The sequence below is a fragment of the Leptodactylus fuscus genome, chromosome 9, assembly GCF_031893055.1.
Source record: "Leptodactylus fuscus isolate aLepFus1 chromosome 9, aLepFus1.hap2, whole genome shotgun sequence".
NCBI lineage: Eukaryota > Metazoa > Chordata > Amphibia > Anura > Leptodactylidae > Leptodactylus > Leptodactylus fuscus.
In genome coordinates, this window is record NC_134273.1 from 52,374,602 (window position 1) to 52,400,404 (window position 25,803).

At 41.6% G+C, this 25,803-nt stretch overlaps 1 protein-coding gene across 1 annotated transcript; it reads right to left on the reverse strand.

Annotated features, from left to right (window-relative positions):
* Positions 1-2,749: 2,749 nt before the first annotated feature.
* On the reverse strand, positions 2,750-22,168 carry TMCO1 (transmembrane and coiled-coil domains 1). The gene is made up of 7 exons (XM_075287400.1): positions 21,931-22,168; positions 18,802-18,879; positions 18,009-18,068; positions 15,623-15,669; positions 13,582-13,649; positions 9,716-9,860; positions 2,750-3,400 (listed from the first exon to the last, which is right to left on the reverse strand). The coding sequence occupies exons 1-7, from the start codon at positions 21,998-22,000 to the stop codon at positions 3,302-3,304; spliced, it is 567 nt and encodes a 188-aa protein (XP_075143501.1). The 5' UTR covers positions 22,001-22,168; the 3' UTR covers positions 2,750-3,301.
* Between the last annotated feature and the right edge of the window lie 3,635 nt (positions 22,169-25,803).

Here is a 25,803-nt window from a genome sequence, read left to right on the forward strand (position 1 = left end):
CCTGCACTGCGCAGTACACTTGCGAACTGCCATTAAGTAAAATGCCAAGTGAGTCTGCGCAGTAGCGCTCCGGAGGGGTTTTCTGGGCAATTTTTAATTTTTTAAAAGGTCTGTTAGTGATATCAATGAGTTAAAAGTGCACCCATATAATTTTAGCAGTGTTTTGAGTGATTTCTAGGAGTCTGTGGTATGTTCTGCATTTGTTTATGGAGACGCTGCGCACAGACCAAAAGTAACTGTGAGACATACACAGTAGAGATGGAGGTCCCGTTCTGGACACAGGAAGGCACATAAGTATTGATTGGGATGGGGGGCGGGGGAGAGTGGAACTGGTGACGTTCTGTTTCGGAAGCCTTGAAACAGAACATCACCGGATTATCAAAAAGTGTCCCTGGGGCGGTCACATGACCCTTGGCTTGAGACTCCTGTTGGCAGCGCGGGTGTCTGAAAATCTGCACAGTTTAATCTACTGTTTTTTGAGTTCCTGGTTACACATAAACTGTAATATATCCAAGGGACAAACATTGAAGAACTGGTCTTTGACCATAAAATCTTTAAGGCCCTCCAGGTGGTAACAGAAAGGGCTCAGGGTGAATGTCTACCCCCTTCTACTTCATAGATTGTAAGTTCTTCCGAGGTAGGGCCCTCACTCCTATTGTCTGAATTATTACTTTGTAATCCCATTTTGTCTGTGTTTGAGCTCTACGTTTTGTAAAGTACTGCAGAATATGTTGGTTTGGGTAGAACTGCTACTCCGCTGCAGATGGGCTATCTCCAAATGGAACTCTCGCTCAGCCTGACCTGCTGTGGACTCTCTTTCGGACTGATGTTCTGCAGCTGCAGCCTTCTCTCAGCCTGTAGATACTGGAAAATCAGCCATAGGCGAGTGTCAACAGTGCCCACATGCTGTAAGGTCAGTTGCAAAGGCAAATGTCCGTCCTCTCCCTACCCCTTCTCAGGCAAAATTACCTCTAGGACATAGTCCACTGCTGTACTTTCTAGAGGGGTAATGGTTCCTTGCCCCAAGGGGTTCACGATGTTGCACTAGGTCCTGCTCTATAAGCAAGTCCTTGGTTAGCTGTATTGATTCCTCTTTGCTCACAGATGGATGTTGTTCTACATTCTGAATAAGGATGCCATATTTGCTAACAATCTTTGCCAAATAAGAGATAGAAAAGAACAGGGAAGGTAAAATGTTTGCAAGTATGTCTCAAAATAAGTACTGCGGTATCCCGTGTAGCACTGGTGTACTCCTTGTATGCGACCTAACCAATCCTTAAGTTTAACAGTTAACCAAGCCTGTCTATGTGACTTACAGCTTCACTACACTAGACCGCATCCACCTTTGTAATTACTGTTTCCAGTGTTCACCCTTTGTTTGGCTACACAGATCTGTTCTGAGGAAGGTCTAATGGACCGAAACGTCAAACTTATTGTGGATCTAGTCACTTTTTTGTCAATCACTTTTTGCATTGTGTCAATGGCATTAACTACCATGTAAAAATAAAACTATAATTTAATTCACTCCAATATTGTGTGCGCAACAAAATTATTCCTTACTAACAGTTCATCTTGGCACTTAATGCTCCAATAATAAAAAATAAAAATTCACACCAATTCCCTCCAATTTGTCACACACAGCCCCATCTTACTTATATATAACATATAAACAGATGGCAAAACAAGCAAAACATATTGTAAAAAAGGGAGAAAAGCCTTGTGAGTTATAGTCCTTTTGTTTCCAAGGATCGTGGAGGATCTCAGATGGGATGGCCTACACGATGCTCCAAAAAGGTGACAAATTTCTTACGGAATTCAAAATTGCAGTAGGAGGTTGAAATGTTTCTTTTCTGTCGTTCATTCTTGGAAAGCCGAGTTCTCCAGACCTAGTCCCCCTCACCCACCCACCCGTTCTGATTAAATGTTTTTGCATTTTGAAATGACTACCCCTTTCTTATGTACTTTCTGGCATCAGCCATCTGTTAAAGCCATAAATCTTACTTGGTTTCTGAGTTTGCCACTTCAAAAAGTAAAGAACCACTTCCAGACTTAAAGAGGACCTTTCACCACTTTTGGGCACATGCAGTGTTATATACTGCTGGAAAGCTGACAGTGCTTTCCCGATCTGTGCCCGGTGTAAAGAGCTTACGGTGCCGGTACCGTAGTGCTCTATGGTCAGAAGGTCGTTTCTGACAGTTAGCCAGGAACGTCTTTCTGCCTCGCGGCGCCAATCACGCTGTGAATTCAGCGCACTGTCAGCTTTCCAGCAGTATATAACACTGCATGTGCCCAAAAGTGGTGAAAGGTCCTCTTTAAGGTCAAAGGTAATAAAAGCAGATAAAAACATACTCAGGAATAACACAACATCACAAATGCACACACATATACAATACAATTCACAAATAATAAATACAAGTATGGTTCTTTCATCACATACTGACATGATAAGATTTAGAGGTTATTAACTAGTAATAGCTAGAGATGAGCGAGTACTATTCGAAACGGCCGTTTCGAATAGCACGCACCGATAGGAATGAATGGAAGCGGTCGGCACGCAGGGGGTCCATTCATTCCTATGGTTACGTGCTATTTGAAATGGGAGTTTCGAATAGTACTCGCTCATCTCTAGTAATAGCTTGTGTTATGTAAGGTGTTCCTTTTCTGGCAGACTGTATGTCAGGGGGGCATAAAGAGTGACTAAAAACACTTTAAATGATGAAACATAAGCATACAAAAATATCAATAACTGAAACCATGTATTTGTCTCAATAAGTTAATGTTTAATCAGATCTCATATATTTAAATGAAATTCCGTAAATTTAATTTTTTCCCCTTCATCTTGAAATTTTGAATACGGTAGTTCTTGAATTAACAAAAAAAAAAAAAAAACGTATTAAATCAGTATAATTGGAAAATCATTATAATATCTGTTACCTGTGAACTGGATGAGACAAATCTGCCATAAGTAACCTTATCTGTAGCCTATGAGCAAGTCTGATCCAAAATCTTGAATGTATAACTAAATACAGGAAATCTACCATGACTTAAAGGGTACAATTCTTTTTAACTAAGCATCCTTCAATGCTATTATAGATATTGCTTATTCCTATTAACAGCTGTTTTTCGTGACCCAAAACATTTTTTTCTATAAAGCATTTCTTTAATTAGAAAACATAACACATGGATTTGTGTGCACGAGTTTAGGGTTCGGAAGTCCGTTAAACACTGAAGTTAATGGCTTTCACACTTAGAAAATCACGATAGTCTTTGCTGTGCATCCATTTAAAAAGTTTCTGTTCCACTAAGAGAACTTTCCAGCTTGTGGAGGAGGTCCTAAGAATCCACCAGCTTGCTTGGTAGCAGCTCGAGAGGGTGCAAGTCCCAGCATCTTCTGGATATTCTGTGGAGAAATAAAATTGCATGTCAACATTATTTTTCTTTGGTAGATTAAAAGTTGCTCAAAAGGAGTTTTACTGTTATAGGCATTTATCCCATCCACAAGACAGGGAATAGGTGTCCAAAAACTGGGGTCACGATCCCAGAGTCCCTCAGTGATTAAAGCGCATTGGTGCTCCAATTTTAAGGAAGCCTTAGGAGAACATTTGAACCCCAGTCTTTCTGATCGCTGGATGTGCCTAGCTATCAGACACTTGTCCCATTCTGTGGAAAAGGGATAAATGTCCATAATGGAACAACCCCCTTAAAAAAAAAAAAACATCAACTACTACCTCCATACACTGTACAAATATCAGCTGATCAGTGGGGGTGCTAGTTGTTGGACTTCCAGTGGTCTGATGCTATTAAATTGGCCTATCATTAGGGTAGTTACTCAGTGGGGGGTCCATCACTTAAGGGGTTGCCCAGCATATTTTTTATGTCAGGGAAGGCCTTCTCCAGCCCAATTAAAAAATTAAAAAAAATCCTGGACAACAGTTTTTTCTTCAGTTAACTCAGTTTTCTTCAGCTTTCAAAGAACTCCAGAGTATAAATCCATAAACAGAATCTATTCACTTACATAAAGCAAGCTCAAAGGCTTAGTTTGAGAACATGCTTCAGTGGATGACTGTATCAGATTTTAAGATATTAAGTATGTGTCACCAGAAGTTACCCATTTTTCTAAATAAGTTTTACTAACAATCCACTAAGCCAAATAATATGCTGAGATTTCCGGTTTTCTGTAGTATTCTTTGTAGCAGTCACCCCACTTACCAGCACACTCATCACAGCTATCATGTACATAAGACAGAGTCTACCAGTCATAAAAGGAGGCATTTTATCTAATCCACTTTCTGCAGGTCACAAAGCATGCCCAGAAAATTATCCCATAAAAGTCACAAGCCACCAGACACCCGTGTCTATGTCCCATGGTCCATCTCCAGTTCCTCTTGTGCTTCAGCACAAAGGAAAAAAATTCATGCGTGTTGTTAAAGGGAGTCTGTCACACGAAAAGTTGCATTTCCCAACAGCAAGATCGCACTTTCACACAAGAAAGGTACTGTCACTATGCCACCAACCAGCTCTACAAAAGTATAGAAAGGTGTTTTGAAGCTATTTTGGTGGCGGTAGACTCCCATTAATAATCAGAACTTTCCATTGTAAGCACAAACCAATAAAACAATGCAAAGATAATAAACTTGCAAGTGCTCTGGGTTCATGCCCGATTTGTTAAATTTGCCTACAAACAAACATGAATGCATGTATACCCCGTTTCCCCGAAAATAAGACAGTGTCTTATATTAAATTCTCTTCCGAAATATAGTACCTGTCTTATTTTCGGGGGATGTCTTATGGAGCGGCTGGAGCGGGGGACAATCGGCAGTCATGCCGGCGCTTCCTTAACGGAGTGCCGGCATGACTGCCGGTTGTAGGTGGTGCAAGAGGTGGTGGGGGAGGTATGCTAGTTACCTTCCCCATCTTCATAGCAGGGCTGGTGCTGCTGTTGGTCACGGTGGTGGAAGTGGTTGGCGGGGCTTAGCAGAGATTAGCTAGGCTTCCGGCGGTTGTGCCGGAGAGCCTCACTTAGTGGGCATTGCAGCCAGCTGAACGCTGTGCTCCATGTGCACAGGAAAGCTGGCTGCCTCCTCTGCTGTGATACCACTGTTCCGGCTGCTGTGGGATGAGCTGGGAGAGTGGACTCCCCGCAGCATACGATGCTTTCCCAGCTCATCTTACAGCAGCAGGAACAGTGGTATCACAGCAGAGGCAGCAGTGTTTTTGGGGATGTCTTATTTTCGGGGGGTGCCTTATATTAGGCAATTTAACAAACCCTCCCCCATGCCTTACTTTTGGGGGATGTCTTATTTTCGGGGAAACAGGGTAGGTTAAAGGAGTGTCATGGCTCTAGTAGTTGGTGCTGGTCCGGCTCTGGGAGTGTTAGTTGTGCAGTCTGTCCGGCTCTGCCACCAGGTCATCGCAGCTAACATGCCTGAAGCCTCAGCAATTTCAAGTGTTGCATGATTGAAGTGGAGGCTAACTATGCCTCTCCTATATGCAACTGTAACCCTAACCCACAGGAAACCACAGGTGGCGTCCCATACTATCAATCACAAGAGTCAGCGCCACCTACTGGATTCACAGTATACCAAGACAGCACCCTGTTTTACTCACTCCATTCTAGCATCTACTCTACATATCCATAAGACAATGATTATCTCTGGATTGCTTCATCGATCTGGCAACAAAGGAATGTTTCTGCTCCTACTTAAGGACCCTACACACTAGGGCTGCACGATTAACCCCTTTAAACATGGTGACCACTTAAAAGCTGAGCAGCTGCCGGGTCTCTGCTGTATATGACGACTAAGAGAGAAAAAAAAAAAAAAAAAAAAAAAAAAAAAAAAAAAAAGATGAAGGCCACTAACTGGGCCCAAACGTTACTCACTGCTCTACATACGTGTGATGAATTAACGCCAACACTTTCGCAACAAACCAGTGAAGTGGATATCCTTGTTTTAGTTGTAAAAAATAGAGCAATAAAGATATGGGTGGGCACTCACCAATCAGTAGACGGCAAATCTTTTCTTTATATAAAAAGTATTTCTTTTATTTGAACATAATAAAACAAGTCCTCAGGGAGGGAAAGATGACATAATTGGCAAAGAAAAAAAGGCAACAGCCGTTTCGCGTTATCAAACGCTTTTTCAAGCCTAATATGCAATCATTGCATATTAGGCTTGAAAAAGCGTTTGATAACGCGAAACGGCTGTTGCCTTTTTTTCTTTGCCAATTATGTCATCTTTCCCTCCCTGAGGACTTGTTTTATTATGTTCAAATAAAAGAAATACTTTTTATATAAAGAAAAGATTTGCCGTCTACTGATTGGTGAGTGCCCACCCATATCTTTATTGCTCTATTTTTTGCAACTGTTTTTTCTAAGGGTTGTGAGCACCACTTTTTGTCAGAAAAGGTTTCCGACCCAAGAGATTTCACCTTTCACAGTGGACTATCATTTTGCTGTTGTTTTTGGAGTGAGCGGTGCCGTCTACTTTTGCTCTTTGTTTCTGGCTTGTTTTAGTTGTGTAACAGACTGGGATCATACTTTCACCTTCTAGAAACGGAGCGTATTTCACACCCTGTGTATATTAGACTGATATCAGGGACTGCTGATGCCTTTGACTGGGCATCAGCTCGACAAGTGGCATCGTGATGCATTGATGTAAGCGTTACAGCACTGCGTAACCTATGTGGCCGCATCAACAAGGTACATAGTGTGGACCTGACAGTAGTTTACTGAGCAACAGTAACAATATTGCTCATTAAACTACTGCCAGAGATCCACAATATATACCTGCCACCTTGCTTTGGGTGAGCTGCAGATCAAGGTGCAAGCAAAATGCGGTGATTATTCCAGAATAAAAATAAACATTTTTGAAAAGTCAGACTTCAACAGAGCATTGTCTCCAGGAAGATTTTGCTTGATTTATAAGTTGCATCAAAAACACAGGTACCTGTTCTTCCCGTCCATAGTGGCCCAGACTGTTGGAATGCAAAACTTAGGTGTGGTGTATTAATGTCATGTAATCCTATTACTTTTAGACGTTGTATCTACATGACTATTTAAAGGGGCTCCATCATTAGATTTTCTGGTTTTTAGATAAACATTTGCATGAATTCCTGAATTACAGTTAAAATTCATATGCAAATCAGTCCTACCTTGGAGGGCGTTCCGTGCACCCCCCCCCCCCCCCCGCGTCATAGCTTGTTCACGCCCTCCTCTCTTCTTTGACTTCCTCCTCCTTGCTATTCATCACCTCTAGCCCAGCGGTTTCGATCGAAATCTCACACATGCGCAATAGCACGAGCACGCTCCAGCGCCATTTTTGTGTAGACAACTGCTCAGTTCCCCTGAAAATTATGTGAGCGTGCTACGGTTGCGATGTTCTCTACAGGAAAATGGCGCTGGAGCGTGCACAGTAGCACTCCGGAGGGTGCATGCACAAGATTTCGATGGAAACCTCCAATCTGGAAGCGGTGAATCGCAAGGAGGAGGAAGTCAAAAGAAGAGAGGAGGGCATGAACAAGCTATGACGCGAGGGTTGGGTGCACAGAACGCTCACCATGCATGGGAGGACTGATTTGCATATACATTTTAACGGTAATTCAGAAAAACAGGGGGGGGGGGTCAAAAACGATTAGCAGCACCTGAATAGCCTTTTTAAAGGCTATTCAAGCATATGTTTATCTAAAAACTGGAAAATCTAATTAAAGGGCCCCTTTAAATAGTCATGTAGATACAACGTCTACAATGGCTAAATGTAACAGGATTAGATGACATTAATACACCACACCTAAGTTTTGCATTCCAACAGTCTGGGCTACTATGGACAGGAAGAATCACAAGCTCAGACACAGGATTTGCGTGCTTCCCTGAGAAGGGAACATGACAACGGGGGAAGCATCCTTAGCTGCAGGCATAAGTGTTACTGAGAAACCTGCGTAAGCTATAAATAAAATCAAAGGTTGGGCAACAAAGAGCAATACAACACGTCTCACAGAGACAGCAAAGACGCAATTTGTGCTTTATTTAAAGGTTTCCATAATATAAATTATGGCATTCACTCAATATCAAAATAAGAGTGCTAGTCAGCTATCAGCCATCTCCAGCAGCTAGGTGCATGTACTTGTGTGTATTTATATACATATATTTTGTTTATTTTTTTATGTAGATTGTGAGCCCCATTTAGGGATCACAATGTACATTATCAGAATGTCTTTGTAGAATGGGAGGAAATCCATGCAAACACAGGGAGAACATACAAACTCCTTGCAGATCTTGTTCCTGGCGGGATTTGAACCCAGGACTCCAGTGCTGCAAGGCTGCAGTGCTAACCACTGAGCCACCGCGTTGCCCCTTTGTTTGTTTATTTTAATAGATTTTGATGTATTCATTTATTTCTGATAGTTGTGCACATACAAGCATAGCCTATTGTTACATGGGGGGGGATTAGCCACTTTTCAAGATGATTTCCAGTTGTTGGCCACACATGGTGCTTTTTAATTGTTCTGGCCTACTTAGTGTCAAGCAGTTATAAGGAGGACAACCTATATGATCAACCAATGCATGGAGGATCAACAAAAAACTGCGCTTTTTTGTTGATCCTCCATGCATTGGTTGATCATATAGGTTGTCCTCCATTACAGTGTACTATTCCCTATGGGGAAGTAGTTTAAACTGCTGCTCTTAAATACCTGATACTAAATAGAATTGATTTTACAAACGCAACGGATCAGCTCGGTGCAACCCTTATTTTTTCAAGCAGTTATATTTCTGCTATATACAGGCATCTATTGTGGTTCTCTCATTTACTATTTTCATGACATACATTTGGTCCACATTAAAAGTATTCCCATACAGTTAACACTTTTTATGCCAATCAGCAATGCATTGCCCATTTACAGCTTCTGCATCTACAATGCATCAATGGTTTATATGTTGTGGTATCTGCTTCGTGAGAAAATTGCTTGGTCAGACACTGGATAAAATAAATGTGAAAAAAGAAAAAAAAACCCGGATTGTGTAGAGAGCGCCACTGAACAAAGTCCAAAGAGGCCAAAAATAAATTCATTATTCTGAAAGAGCCCTTCCAGGTGCACGAGATTTCAGCGACTGGTAGTCTATTTATTCTCCTCCTGACTAAGGGGGCTGTAACAGGTTTCCAAGCCTTGACAGCACAACCTATATCAGCCTGAGGAAGACACCAGCTCGGCATCGAAACGCATAGCCATTCCTTTTTTTTTTTTTTGCCATGGCGGGATTTGAACACCAGGACTCCAGCGCTGCAAGACTGCAGTGCTAACCACTGAGCCACCATGTGGCCCCGTAGACGCATAGCCATTCCTGTGTCTTTTGGAACCATTAAATGAATAATTTATTTTTGGCCTCTTTGGACTTTGTTCAGTGGCGCTCTCTACACATCCCGTTTTTTTTTTTTTCACATTTATCCTCACCACCCATGGGTGGTTGTCCGGGTAGGAGCTGACACTGCATTCAATCAGTTTCCAACCTAAGACACTGAGGTGCCGGGTACTTTTCTTTTTTTTACTATTACTGGATAAAATACATACAGATAAGACTGGTCCAGGATGTAGGCCATAAAGTCTACCAACCAACTAATGACTTGAACCCCTCTACCACCACCACTAATCCTAATTCCCCAAGTGACTCAATGATTCTAATGTACTTGGACCACAGTAAACTAATGAAAACCTTACTTACCTGCCGGATAGACATAGTGCAAAGTATGTAGAGGAAAATGAATGAGCAGTCAGTATAATCCTCTCCCAATAGGTTCCTATGAGACAGCCCTTGAATATAGGACAGGGGGACAAAGGGTAATTTTGCCACCACTCGACCATCAAAACTGAAAAAGTAGTTAAAAATAGTATTATTCAAAAGCTGCAGGAATAGTACAACATTGGATAATATACTTAGAACCTACTGAGATATATAAATAGTTTTCATAAATTGTTATCAGTGATCAACCACAACACAGCAATAAATGAATTGTAGGGATGTGCTGCCAAGGGATAGGACTATGGTTACCTCTATTTACATTATATTATTGTTTATTTATATAGCACCATTAATTCCATAGTGCTTTACATTATTATAATTCCATAGTGCTTTACATTATTATATTAATTCCATGGTACTTTACATTTGAGAGTTTACATACAGTACACAAAACATACAGATATAATACTAACAATGACCGACTGGCACAGTGGGATAGAGGGCCCTGCCCGCGAGGGCTTACAATCTATGAGGAAAGAGGGATAGAGAATTAGAGACAGAAGTTGAGGTGGGAAGACTGTTCAGATGGTGAGTGTACTGTTATTGAGGGGTTGTAGGCCTTCTTGAATAGGTGAGTCTTCAGGGCTTTCTTGAAGGCTGTGATTGTGGGGGTCAGTCTTATGTGTCTTGGTAAGGAGTTCCAGAGTATGGGGGATGCACGGGAGAAATCTTGGAGGCGGTTGTGTGAGGAGCGGATGAGAGCAGAGCGGAGTAGGAGGTCATTGGAGGATCTGAGGTTACGTGTGGGCAGGTAGCGTGAGATTAGGTTGGAGATATATGGAGGGGCAGGTTGTGGATGGCTTTGTATGTTAGCGTTAATAGTTTGAACTTAATACGCTGGGCAATGAGTAACCAGTGAAGGGATTGGCAGAGGGGAGCAGCTGATGAAGAACAGGCGGCGAGATGAATTAAGCGAGCAGCACAGTTTAGGGTGGACTGGAGGGGGTGAGGGTGTTTGCTGGGAGTCCATGGAGAAGGGTGTTGCAGTAGTCTAAGCGGGAGATTATGAGGGCATGGACTATTGTCTTAGTAGTTTCTGGGGTGAGGAAGGAGCGGATTCGATGAATGTTCTTGAGTTGGAGGCGGCAGGAAGTGTTGAGGGTTTGAACGTGTGACTTGAAGGATAAGTCGGAAATCCAGGGTTATCCCAAGGCATCGGACCCATGAGACAGGGGCAAGTGTGGTTCCGTTAACTTTGATAGATGTGTCAGATAGAGGGGCCATACGGGGTGGGGTGAAAATGATGAACTCCGTTTTCTCCATGTTAAGTTTGAGACAGCGGGAGGAGAGAAAGGAGGCTACAGCCGCTAGAGAATCTGGAACTCTGGCCAACAGAGAGGTAATGTCTGGTCCAGAGAGGTATATTTGGGGTCATCGGCATAGCAATGGTATTGAAAACCATGAGATTGTATGAGTTGGCCCAGGCTGAGGGTGTTGAAGACCAAGAGGGGTCCTAGGACAGAACCTTGGGGGACACCTACAGAGAGAGGGTGTGGTGAGGAGGTGGTGTGCGAGTGGGAGACGCTGAATGTGCCGTCGGTGAGGTATGAGGATATCCAGAAAAGGGCCAGGTCTAAGATACCAAGCGATGAAAGTATTTCTAGCAGGAGGGAGTGGTCGACTGTGTCAAACACAGAGGAGAGGACAAGGAGGAGGAGGACAGAGTAATGGCGCTTGGCTTTGGCGGTTAGCAGGTCATTAGTGACTTTTGTTAGGGCAGTTTCAGTGGAGTGCCGGGGTCTGAAGCCTGACTGTAGTCTGACAAAGTGCAGGTTGGACGAGAGATAGGAGGAGAGTTCTGAGTGGATGTGTTGCTCCAGTAGTTTTAAGGCGTACGGGAGCAGTGAGATGGGACGATAGTTGGCTGGAGAGGACGGGTCGTACGGTTTCTTAAGTATAGGAGTGACAGTGGCGTGTTTAAAGGCGGAAGGGAAGGACCCATTGGTTAGAGATAGGTTGAAGAGATGGGTTAGGGCTGGGGTGATGACTTTAGTGACTTTGGGGATGAGATGTGACTGGAGTGTACAACAAAAAGCTGCCTGCAATTAGATCCTCACAGACTATATAGGCATGGCTAAGACTAACAGACAGGTCTTCCGAACACAGATTAGGCTGGATTAACGCAGTCATAATATGTCTGAATTGTAGAGACAGTATTACAGTAATCCCATCCTGGCTCCAGGTCTAATGACCCCAACTATCAGCAACATAGGAAACTATGGTACTGTAAATTCAGGCTCATTAGATTCAGTGTGAACAGGATTTTGACTGTATTATGGGCTGACATATTAGGGTCAAACTAATTGAATCCACAGCCAGAGATTACCAGTTGAACTGTATTATGCCTACTATTTGAGAGGCCATGCTTGATTTTAATGTGAGAGGCCAGAGCACACTATACCGGGAAGTAGAAGGAAGCTGCTCTGATAATGTTCACACTTGAATCTTAATAGTTTGTGTGGAATCATACACTTACAGGAAAGAGAGCTTTCAACTGACTTCCTATCCAAAAACAATTGAGCCTTTAACATGTAATGACTTGTTTCCCTGCCTAAACATTAGGTCAAGATACTGCTTTCTTATCAAACACCTGCCTACTGTTCATTTCATGTAGCCACTATCTGCTTGTATACAACTGGTATACACACATATGTACAAAAAGTAAGGATAAACTATCCTAACCTGCATGAGAAAACCGAAACATACAGGCAATAATTTATGAATATCCAGGACATGATCCTTTTAGTCTAAGGCCCCACGTAGTGAAACACAGTTAGAAATTAAAAAAAAAGAAAAAAAAAAAAACACATTGCGTTTCTGCTTGTTTTATTAAATACATAGTGACATTATTAATGCGCATGTAGACAGTAGACGGAGCCCTCTCCATCTGCATTTACTCATGTTAAATAACATGATGGGAGATATCTCCCACCATTGTTTTTATTTTTTTTTTTCTACAATTACAAAAGTAAACTAACATAAAAGAAGAAAGCTGTAAAAAGTCTGTTGCTCTCAACCTATGGCTAAAAAGAGCAATGGATGTTCACAATGTTAGCCTTAGGAAGAAATATTGCTGTCAGGAAGAGACTTTGAAATGTGTTGTTGAATTCTCCCTTAAAGGGGCTCTATCAGCAAAATCATGCTGCTAGAGCCCCACATATGCGTGCATAGCCTTTAAAAAGGCTATTCAGGCACCGTAAATGTTATATTAAACTATTCCCCCATTTTAAAATAACCTAAAAAAGAATGTGCTCTACTTATGGATCGTGCACGCTGGGCGGGCATTCTGGGTGTGTCTTCATCTTCTTCCCCGCCTCTTCTTCCTCCGATGTCCTCCGCTCCCGTCTTCTTCCAGCGCTCGCTCGCTGACATGAAAAAACGGCCTGGGCGCATGCGCAGTAGCATGCGGCTTCTACTACGGCTACTGCGCATGCGCCCCGGCTATCACTGTCCGTTCGCGAGCGCTGGAGGAAGACGGGACCGGAGGATATCGGAGGAAGAAGAGGCGTGGAAGAAGATGAAGACACACCCTGAATGCCCGCCCAGGGTGCACGTTCGGTAATTAGAGCACATTCTTTTTTAGGTTATTATTTTAAAACGGGGGGGGGGGGGGGGGGGGGGTAGTTTAATATAACTTTTACGGTGCCTGAATAGCCTTTTTAAAGGCTATGCACGCATATGTGGGGCTCTAGCAGCATGATTTTGCTGATAGAGCCCCTTTAAATATAAGAGACTGAGAATCTGAATTTACTTTTTCTGTCACTAAATCACACGTAGACATTACTTACATAGAGTTGAACATGCCCATCAAAGCTGTGAAGCAAAAACCGATAGCAAACATTGACTTCATCCGGACCTACAAGGGAGCAACCGAAGAACACTTATAAAGCCAATAACAATAGTGATACTTCAACTGTATTAGTAAGCTTGCTCCATTATTTCTCACTGTACATATCATGTTAAGGCATAACAGCGGCTTTGGCATACACAATTGTAATATTGGTTTTGTAATCTTAGGACTACGAAAATAAATAAATAAATTATATATATATATATATATATATATATATATATATATATATATATATATATATATATATATAACTTTTCTCCACTAGTTTCTATTTTAAAATGTAAATGATGCCTTTTTCATTTCAAACCACTGCATGTAACCAACATTGTCCTTAAACCGGATCAATTTTGGTTTGAGTTGGAAAAGCTTACCAGAGAAGTATTCGATCGAATACCTCCCCGCCATAGGTATCCATGTAAGTGGCCGAACACCAAGGGGTTAAGCGCATCGAATATTCGATGCGTTTAACCCCTTGGTGTCCGGCTGTTTACACAGATACCTATGGCGGGGAGGTATTCGATCGTATACTTCTCTTATCTCTATTCACTAGCTTTTTAACCCCTTCCCGCACCATACTATTACTTCACACTGAGCGTATACTCAGGGCCGTAATAGTATGATGCTATAATGTTGCAGCTACAGAAGCTGTGCCTGCGGCATTACTTCTTGGTCTTGGCTGTATCTATGTAATGAAATAAAACACAGTACATTGTACTGGGGATTAGCAGATACCAGATTTAAATCCCCTTGTGGGACAGGAAAAGTAAAGTTTAAAAAGTTAAACTTAAAGGTATAAAAAAACAAATAAAAAAAAACCAAAACAAACAAAAAAAAAAACCACACACCTTTTAATTAAAAGCCACATAATGAAAATAAAATCACAAGGTACACAAACCCTGATGCTGCCTATATGCAAGATAAGTAAAATCTGCAATAAAAACTAGCTTTCCTGCAACGTGTGGCCCCAACCTAGTACAGTTTACACAGCTGTGTACAAGCTCCGCACAGATGGGTTTCTTTAACTAAAAGTGAAGGGAGGGGTAAATCAGATGTCAGACATGAGACGACGACAGCAGCAGTTAGGAACCATCTAAAGGATTTGCAAAAACTCCAGAAAAGTAAAATAGTACAAACTTTTTTATAGGACTAAGTAAGTTTTACATTTATGAAGCAAATGAACCATATCAGTGCAAAAATGGCCATATCATTTAGTTATACAACACTGTGTTAAAATAACAGTACAGTCAAAAGCAAAAAATGTGATCTAGGGAGTAACTCACAGTGAACACTTAAAAAAAAAAAAAAAATTATATATATATATATATATATATATATATATATATATATATATATATATATATATATATATATGTTAACGTTTTATTCATGTGAACCTCAGTTATCTGACTATGCTTATATTTCAATATGGACTCGTTCCTTGACAAACTCCCTTTAAATTCTGCTGTACTAGGATTATGATGGATGACTATGTGATCAAGATGCTAACCAAAATGTCTCAGGCCCGGTTCACATCTACGTTCGGTATTCCGTTCGGGGAGTCCGCTTGGGGAACCCCGAACAGAAACCTATACACATTACGAAGCGGTTAGCTAAGAAACCACACAGACTATAATGGGGTCCGTGTGGTTTCCGCTCGATTTCTGCGTGATTTGTGTGGACATCAGGTGGAAACCACACATACCCCATTATAGTCTATGGGGTCTGTGTGGTTTCTTAGCTAACCGCTTTTTCATGCATGTAGGTTTCTGTTCGGTGGTCCCCAAGCAGATTCTCAGAACGGAATACCGAATGCAGATGTGAACCGGGCCTCACTAAACTTGGAGTTAATCTGAGTAAACTGAAGTTAATTTCAGCCATGGAGGGGTAAATAAGAAAAGCATATAGGAAACCTACAATGCTATACAAAACAGTAGCTCATTTTGAAAACATTGCTGTCTGTATTGAATATTACTTACCATAGACAAATCACGATTATTATTTTTCAGCTTCTCCTCTTGGCGTTCTAGAAGGTGAAACGTTACATTTTATTTCCATTTTAGCATACAAATAAAATTGTGCAGAATAGTTCATGTGCCATTCAGAGTCCGCAGTGATTACAGTACAGGACAGTGTTTGGCGGGAAGGAAGAGACTCCAATCATCATAGTCGCTATAAGGCTAGGATTCCATCTCCACACACGGCTGAAACTTGACTGTGTGAAACTAGCCTAAAACAGTGGAAATATAGAGTAGCCGGATTCAGCTGGCAGATTAGGCTACTGAATCCACAGCACTGGCCTGCAGAAGCTGGAGAGCCAAAGATTGTGCCAATTTGTGGTAAAACTGCTGAATGTCACCTCTCGGTGTATGGGCAGTGTCATGGTTCTAATAGGAATAGTAATGATCAATTTTCAACATTTTAAATGATATTGCGCTAGTTTTAAAGTCTAGAATAGATCATTATTTATTGTTCGCTAATAATTATCATTTTGAGGTCAAGAGTGATATTTCAGCGTATGACATACATGTAAAAACTGTATTTTGAGAAACAAGGCTATGGAGTCAGTGGCCAAAGCTCCAACTACTGGCTATTCTTAAATTATCTGAATATTAGACTTGTCAATTAACCTTATATCTACAGTCAGAGTCTAAGTCCCTTGCTTCTGCACCCAAACTGCTCACTGACACCCATGCCGTAAGGGCTGTCAATCACTGTGTTGATGGACTAAAGTAGGAATTTATTAAGGGTTCCTGCCGAAGTCAAGGACCACTGCGGGTGCAGTAGGGGAAGTTATGGCCTCAAAGTAAAATTCTTAATTATTTCTTATTACATTACATTATACAATTATCAGTAGATCTATAGTTTGTTACAGGTTTACTTTAATAGGAATCCAGTCACTTGCTTTTTCATGAACTAGAGGACCTTAACTGCTTCTGTCTAACCTTGATTGCCCGCCATTTATGATGGAGTCAGAGTTAGACTTTGTAAAATTAGAGAAGCCAAAGACAGTGAGTGGCTAGTCATACAGTACTGACCCCACAGGCCTGGTTCTGGTACAATTTACATGAAAACAGAACAACTTTACAAAATAAAACAAACAAAAAAACAAATATATTCTTCAGCTCAATGTATCCTCCTCTATAATATGCAGCACTCAGATTTTCTAGAGTTAATGCGAATTAGAATTTAAGAACTTCCCATCAGATCCAGTTTGAAGGAACCTCAAAACACAATTATACTTGCAGCAGAGGTGTTTTACAGCTAAACAAAGTACAGTATATCAAAAACAACTCAAATTGGGTATGCAAACATAAAAAGCAATGTACCCATAGAGGACATTGACACACTCTCATTCAGTTCAACAGGAGCACCGGAGATAGAAGTACAGCAGTATTGCTCTCATGTTTTCATTGAACTAAATGGGTCCGGAAGTGCATCTGCGTCCACCAGAGGTATGTCTGCCTTCACCACAGCCACTTTAACAAAGAAGTAAAACATCCCCCATTTTCAGGGTGGGTGGGGGTCTCAATGGTAAGGCCCTCACCAATTTATCCTCTATCCAATGGATAGAAGATGAGTATTTTTCATGGCATAACTCCTTTAAAGGGATTCTATCATTAGAATCCCATATTTTACTACTAACACATAGAAATAACCTTACAATTATAATTCCAGTGATAGAATCCCTTCCAAAGAGGACCTTTCACCACTCCAAACCTGTGCAGCTTTCTGCACCATGTTATAGATGCAGCTGCACAGACTCTGGGGCACTTTGAATTATCTCCCTAGCCCCCCTCGTTTTGGAGCTCTGAGCCCCGTTAATTCTGGCGCTCTGTATGTTAATTAAGCCTTTACAGTCAGAAGGGCGTTTCTGACTATAAAGGCAAGAGTGTCAGTCTGACACTGTCCAATTAGCATTAGCTTCTGCTGTGTGCTCTCGTGAGATCAGGCAGTCCTCTCTTCACAGGGCTGCACAGAAGACCCGGAGAAGCGATCCAGACCGTGTATTGAAGTGGATGAAAGAGAACTTCACTGTCATTGCTACAGGTAAGTAAAGAAACCCCTGAGCAATCAGCATAAGTGCCCTGTACACCCTGTGGACCTAGGTCTAGCCACTATACAATGAGCATTAACCCCTATAGCCCCTAGGCAATGAGCATTAACCCCTATAGCCCCTAGGCAAAGACCTAGGTCCACAGGGTGTACAGGGCACTTATGCTCATTGCTTAGGCTTGGAGTGGTGAAAGGTCCTCTTTAAGGATAATGTAAAAGTAATCTAACAAATACACAAGACTGATACATTACATGCAGTTTGGACGCATCCAATCTTTAATATGATGTACATCTCAAATTTCCAGTTACCTATTTTTTTCTTTTGTGTGCGACCAGCAGATTCAGTTATTGCTTCTTTTTTCTTTTCCACTGAAGAAAAAAAATATATCAAAAAACGAAACAGTAAAAATAGACTGTGTCATATGTTCACTCAATCTTCTACGTGTTTTCATTAGGCTTGTATGAAAGGGGACATATTAGCATCTAAAAACCTACTAGTCTCTAATTTTTTGGATGTAAACACGCAAAGCTGCCGTATACATCCAGCTGTAAAGAAGACGTGTAGCCCTGTAGTGCAGCTATCTGTTCATTTATACAGACTGAAGATAGGAAAGATACTGTATATCTAGAAGTTCACACTAGCGTTCGTCTCTGTGTCATTCAGGTCTGCACGGGGATCGGAAAGAACAAGAACACGTCTGCTAAAAAAAATAAATAAATAAAAATAAAAGTGCTTACCGCTGGTTTTATATTGAAACCAGCAGAAAGGAAGGTTCTCTATGCAGGACTTTTCTCTCTGCCAATTTTAGACAGAATCTGTAGCGGAGATTCCTAGGGAAACTCCAACGCAGATGCAAATCTAGCCTCATATGTGCAAAATAGCAAATAACTTTAAAAAGTGTAGCAAAGTAAAGTCAACAATGCAAAGAAGTGAAATGCTATAAAGTTCTGCATCAGGCATGATGATACAAATTACAGAAGTATATTATATTTCTAATTGTATGACAAAGTTTTAGCTGACACATTTCTATACATTGACCTACTGCCTTTTCATGTGCAGTTACGGATAATATTAAGTAAAAATAACAGAAACACAACTTACATTTTTTACTTTGCTTTTCCACTTCAGCTTTTAACCGCTTGTATTTATCTGTCCTGTACACTAAAACCCATGTGATCCCTAGAGAAAAAGAATAAATGGTTAATAGTGAACTCCATCAGAATGAAGTCATAATACACACAAACATTTGAACACTTGTAGTGAAGGAGCACATATATATGTATATATTACACACACACAAACAAGATTATGGGCACACACTCGATTTTATGTTTACTGTTTTAAGCTTTAGAGAGAACCTGACATCTCACATGAGGATAAGTTAGTAATGCTATAACTGGTCAATATGAGACTAACATACTATAGGTTTTAGAGGTTATCTGCTCTGTATGCTATAGCTGGAATTTGCAATCCTCTCTGAACTGGAGAGTGTACACTAGCTGCCATATACTACACAGAAGAAAGGCAAAATCTCTCTCCAATTCAACAGCAGCAGACCCAAAAAATATAGGAGGGATAGATAAGTACCAACCTGTACTGCTGAGAATAAAGGGCTTTGACTGTGATGGAAAGTTTAATACTACAGGAAATGACATCTCAGGCTAGCTTCAGATCTGTGCTGGGCTTTCCATCATTTGTGTCCACTCTGGGACTGAACAACGTAAAGCCAGACCTCTAAACAGTGGTTACTCGCAGACACCAACCAATCCCACTGACTATGATGGGCGTCTGTTGTTTTCATACTGAAAACAGCAGAGAGAAAACTCCTCTGTGCAGGAATTTTCTCTCTGCCGATTTCTGGCAGTTTCTGTGGTGAAGTCTCCAATGGAGACTCTGGCACAGATGTGAATTTAGTCTTAGCAAGTCCATTGGCCACAGTGTTGAACGGCTTCAGCCAGCTACAGGCCAAAAAGCATTTTTTATTTATTTTTATTAATGTAAATTGTGAGCTCCACATATAGTTCACAATGTACATTTTTTCCCTATCAGTATGTCTTTGCAATATGGGATGGAAATCCACGCAAACACTGGGAGAACATACAAACTCCTTGCAGATGGCTTTTTGCCCTTGGCGGCATTTGAACACCAGGACTCCAGCGCTGCAAGGCTGCGGTGCTAACCACTGAGCCACCGTGTAGCTCCAAGGCCAAAGAGCATTTTGTGAGGAACCAGGTGGTAGAGTCTACCAGAAAACCAGCACAGCATTGCAGTTTTTACTTTTTGACCCGTTCTGGACATTTTGTTAAAAAAAAAAAATAATAATAATAATGTCTTCTCACCAGAAAGAGCATTAACACGTGAATCTACCTTCTCGATATTCTATGCACAAGTAAGGGTGCATTCAGACTACGTAACGCCGGGCGTGTATGAGAGCCGTACACGCCGGCATTACGGCAGACTGCCGAACACTTCCCATTCACTTCAATGGGAGCGCTCGTAACAGCGGCGTTTACGAGCGCTCCCATTGAAGTGAATGGGAAGTGTTCGGTAGTCTGCCGTAATGCCGGCGTGTACGGCTCTCATACACGCCCGGCGTTACGTAGTCTGAATGCACCCTAATTTGGGTAAACTGACTAGTCCAATTTGTACCAAGCAGCCCACATGGATATTCAAAGCAACAACCCTCTCCCGTTTGTTATTCTTGTACACTATTTCAGGTCTACTGCAGAATACACATAGCCCAATGGAAACCAGAGAGTTTGTATGTTCTTCCCATGTGAGGGTTTCCTCTGGGTACTCATGTTTCCTCTTACACTCCTAAGATAATAATAATGGGAAATGTAGATTGCCTGAAATGCGCTGTCTGTGCTTTTTAAACAAGAGAAAGAGATACAAAGTCATCCATATAACGTGACAGAACTGCCTTGTCTATTGCCTTCATATTGTTGACCTTTGTCATACTAGGTTTATAAAGTCATGTGTATTCTGCAGAACTTCATAACATAAGCGTCTTACATCTGCTCATCTCAAAAACAAAAGCAGGAGAGACACCGAGCAGCCCGTAGGGTAGTAATGTTGGAGACAATAGTGATATACAGAGGAAAGTATATAGGCTTCACCTTTGAGAGTTGCGAGAAACACAACCTTACATAAGCTTTGGGAACAATTGGCAGAGGCTCCCTTCTCTGTGGTAGAACAGCAAGGTTCTCAGCACCTCACGGGTGGAAAAGTAGACCACAAAGGACCGACACTGGATCAAGGATGATGAACCAGTGTTGAAGAAACTGCGCTTAACAGGTGGGGAGATCAACGACTTTATTATAAGGTTTAAAGCACGACACGTATCGGGCGTACACTTCGCCCTTCCTCAGGCGCAAACAACCCTCTGCCTTCCGCCGTGGCAGCAAGTGATCAGCCGGACGACCGGGTTGTTTGCACCTGAGGAAGGGTGAAGTGTACGCTCGAAACGCGTCATGCTTTAAACCTTATAGTAAGGTTGTTGATCTCCCGCGTTTTCTTCAAAACTGGTTCATCATCCTTGATCCAGTGTCAGTCCTTTGTTGTTTACATCTGTTCATAGAATGTTTTACATGTTCTCTCAGTTGGGTATTCCAGTAACAGAATCAATTCCATACTCGCTGGGCCCCCCATTGATCACAAAAACAGACCCTATGTTCCAATGTAATGGAGGCTGATTTTGTTCACTAATGCTCCACTCACTCTCTGTGGGATTGCCAAATATAGCTGAGTGCTGTACTCAGCTATTTCCAAACATCCCATACATAGTGCCCGGTGTGATACAGTGCGAGCTCAGCCCTGTCTCCATGACTGATGACAGTCCCAGCATTCAGACTGCAATGATCCATCAGTTGTTCCATATCCACTGGATTGGATGAAGTGTGCGGACTAACCTGCCATAGGAACAAGCTCCAGTCTAGTGTCAGCCAGCTATGGGAGATGTTACTGGAGAAGTCTAAGTGTGTGTCTGTATATACAATTATATATATACATACACACACAGTCTCATTATTCACCATGCACACTGATCTATATGTATACATACACAGTCACCATGCACACAGGACTAGGAATAACAGGGCTCTCCTTATTCACCACATCCAGTGCACTAGAGATAACTCCGGCACATTAGCCTTCTCCGCGTATCCCCAGTGCTCAGCATGGCGGTCATTCATTGCAGAAAACGCTGCAGTCACCCGGCACGACACTCACCCTCCGCCAGCAGGGCCGTGCACACCGATATAAAGACGATCAGCACGGTGTCCGCGAACATAGTACTCATGATTCCGGGGTAACAAGCCCAAAGCCGCAGAAGCCAGTCAGCACTACAAGCGTGACGTCAACACGCAGAGCCGGAAGTCAGAGCTGTGGTGAGAGCGGAAGTACTGGAAGGACGTAAGGGGGCGGGGTCAGGAGTGATAGCGGATGTTGGGTGAGAGTTTGAGGCGTGTGAACTATAGTCAGTCAGGAGTCGTTTTCTAATACAGCCTCGTTCACACTTTGTGTTTAGGAGTATTTCTGTGTATAATAATAAGTCCTAAGCACAGAGCCCAGGTTATTTGTTCTGTAGAGGTTTTCAGCCGCATACAGAATTTCTATATGAGCTGTATATCAATAGATGCTGATACTGAGCAGTGTTAGCCTTGTATTGACTACCATACTGACCCATTATTTTATTAAATAGGTTGTCCAGGCAAAAACGGAAAACACATTTAAAGGGATCCTATCATTAAAACTCAATTTTTTGTCCCTAACACGTAGGAATAGCTTTAAGAGAGGCTATTCTTCTACATTTAGATGTCTTCTCCACGCCGCCGTTCCATAGAAATTCCAGTTTTCATCGGTATGCAAATGAGTTCTCTCGCAGCACTGGGGGCGGTCCCCCGCACTCAAACAGAACTGAGGGCGTACCCAATGCTGCGAGAGAACTCACCAGTGACGCCTCCATCTTCTTCAGGAACGGGCTCTCTTCGCATCTTCTTCCGGCGGTGGCTTCAAACTTCTAGGCCACTGTTCAGCTCCCAAGCGGCCGCCATATTTAAATTTCCGATATCCGCCATACTATTACAGCGGATTTCGGGAAGGGGTTAATCTGTCAAATATAACAATAAAGTCTATGCATCAGCTCACTTACCTGTCCTGAGTTTTTACTGTGTGAAAAGGATCCACTTTCCAGTTGCAGTGAAAATTTGCTTCAAAGGGCGTGGGATGTTTGCACGGGTGTTTAAGCCTTTCAGCCCAAGGTAGATAACAGCTTCTCAAAATGAACATCCAGCACACATCTCCATAGTTTTGTATAAAACTTAGCCTTTAATTCATATGTATCCAGAATAAAAATACATCCATGTTCAGATTAAAATATACTCACAATGGCCAGCATGGAGAGAAACAAAAAGCATCTGGCTGACGCGTTTTGGAGCCTTAAACCTCTATATTAAACCCTACATGTCGGGTTTTTCTGTCCGCTTGAGAAGTCGGACATCTTCACTTGCGGACAGGGAAGGAAGGGCACGGAGTGCAAAAGAACGCACCCAATCACCATTTAAATAAATAACAGGTGTCACGGACCCAGCTAGTGTCCGCTCCTAATGTCCGTGCCAGATTTTGAGCGGACACTACCTGTCGGACACCGACGGTAGTGTGAACGCTCCCTAACTCCTGTACTATTCTTAATAATTTACATGTTTAGTAATATTAAAAAAAAAATGTTACATGTAGAAATAGGTGTCACAAATGTTGGTTCTTTTAATCTTGCTAACATATAATTAGGATAAAACTGTATTTAGAAAATCCCACTATGATTAGCTTTTTTCTTTTGGTTTGTTCAATGCATTCAGGTTGAAAATGCTGAACAAGTTGTTATGATGATAAGATGTATTTATTCTGGAACTTACGGGATTTGTTTTTTATGTTTCTTTATTGTTGCAAATGTTGAATTCAGCAAGTTGTAATTTGAAAAGGAAGAAGCTCCCACCAACATAAAATCAGATGATTCAAGGCTTAAAAAAAAAATAATAAAAATTTTTTTTATCCTAATTTGAAAAGTTGAAACCTTGTACAAGTATAATCAAGAACACAAGTAACACACATGCATTTTTTCACAATTTTAAAACATACGGTATATGTTTTTTCACAATTACGCATCAAAATTTTGAATTTGATTTCTCCCCCAAAAAATATAAAGAAACATCGTCTTGTGACATATCAAATGAAAGCCGGTACCGTTCTGAGAAAAATTATGCCTCTCCCACCTCTTTATCTTAACCCCTTCCCGACATCCGCCGTAATAGTACGGCGCTGCCGGGAAGGACTTCCCGCAAACCGCCGTACTAGTACGGCGGCTGCATGGTACGCACACAGAACCTGTCGGAACGGTCGGATCGCGGGTGTCAACCCCTGAGATGCCGGCGGTCAACATGACCGCCGGCATCTCCGGGGTTTCAATATAATATGGTGCCGGTGTTTGTAGGAGGCAGCCCGGGGTCTGATCAGTGACCCCGAGTCTGCCCCGTCACTTACCCCGTCCTCGTACCTGGTTGATCCTGCCCAAAGGAAGCTGTCAGCCCTGTGTGTCTACACAGGCTGACAGCTTCTTATACACTGCAATACACGTGTAACACGTGTATTGCAGCGTATATCTAGCGAAGCAGTGATCAGCCGATCACTGCTTCAATCCTCCATGGGGACAGAAAAAAAAGTTTGAAAAAAGTAAAAAAAAAGTTTAAATAAGTTTAAAATAAATTAGAAATAAATAAAGCCCCCTAAATCCCTTTTTCCCCATATAAAATATTTTATTATGTAAAATAAAGAAAAAGAGAAAAAAACATTACATGTTTGGTATCGCCGCATCCGTAATAACCTGAACAATAAAATTAAAACATTATTTAACCCGAACGGCGTAAAAAAAAACGTAGAAAACCGCGCAAAATAATGATTATTCACCACCTTTCCCTTACAAAATGTTCAATAAAAAGTAATCAAATGGTCAGATGAAAACCAAAATGGTACCAATAAAAAGCAGAGGTGTTCCCGCAAAAAATAAGCCCTCAACCAGCTCTGTCTAGCAAAAAATAAAAATGTTATGCCTTCCAGAAGATGGCAATGCAAAAATAATAGATTTTTTTCCCAAAAAAGTCGCCAAATCATTAGGACATAAGTGGCTGCGATGAGAAGGAAATGTATAAGCGGTGCGAGCGTTTTCAGGGGACACCCCATATTTAGAGCTTATGAGAGATAATACACCAGCGCTGACCCCCCAGAATGCCCCTCTTCCCCGTCCGTGTCATAGGAGCTAGTGGGAAAATAGAATAGGATTTGGTGTACCCAATTTATTCCGCACAGCTTACACATTCACTTCGGGGTTACTAATGCTCACTACATCACTTGATAAATTCTTTGAGGGGTGCGGTTTTCAAAACAGGGTCACTTTCTAGAGATTTCCACTGTTTTGACACCTCAAGGGCTTTGTAAATGCGACATGGCTCCTGAAACTGATCACAGCCAGATCTGCCCTCTAAAAGCTCCTTGGCACGCCTTCCCTTCTGCATCTCGCTGTGCGTCCATATATTAGTTTACACCCACAAGTGGGGTACTATGGTAGTCGGGAGAAGTTGCATAACAAATTGTGGGATGCGTTTTCTCCTTTAACCCCTTGTGAATGGGAATGTGAAATTCTAGGGCTAAACGAAAATATTAGTAAAATAAATTTGAAAATTTCACCTCCATTTTGTATTAATTCCTGTTAAGCACTTATAGGGTTAAATTACTAGGTATATGTTGACTTGGCTTATTTAAGGGGTGCAGTTTTGAAAATGGGGTGATTTATGGGGGTTTTAATACAAGGGTCTTTCAAAACCCCTTCATAACTGGATTAGTCCCTGAAAAAATGGGTTTTGGAAATTACTTGAAAATTTTGAATATTGTTGTTTCACTTGTAAACCTTCTCATGTCCGTAAAAAATAAAAGGGTGACTAAAGTTTGATGCCGACATAAAGCAGAGATCTGGGACATGAGATTTATGATATAATTTTGGCGGTCTGACTATCTGTATGTAATGCACATCATTTCAAACTTTATAAAATGCAT

Coding starts and splice junctions, on each gene's coding strand:
- TMCO1 (XM_075287400.1), bottom strand. CDS start 22,000: ATGAGTACTATGTTCGCGGACACCGTGCTGATCGTCTTTATATCGGTG. Junction 18,880..21,930: donor CACGGCCCTGCTGGCGGAGG/GTGAGTGTCGTG, acceptor CTTTTTCTCTAG/GGATCACATGGGTTTTAGTG. Junction 15,670..18,008: donor CACACAAAAGAAAAAAATAG/GTAACTGGAAAT, acceptor TTCACCTTCTAG/AACGCCAAGAGGAGAAGCTG.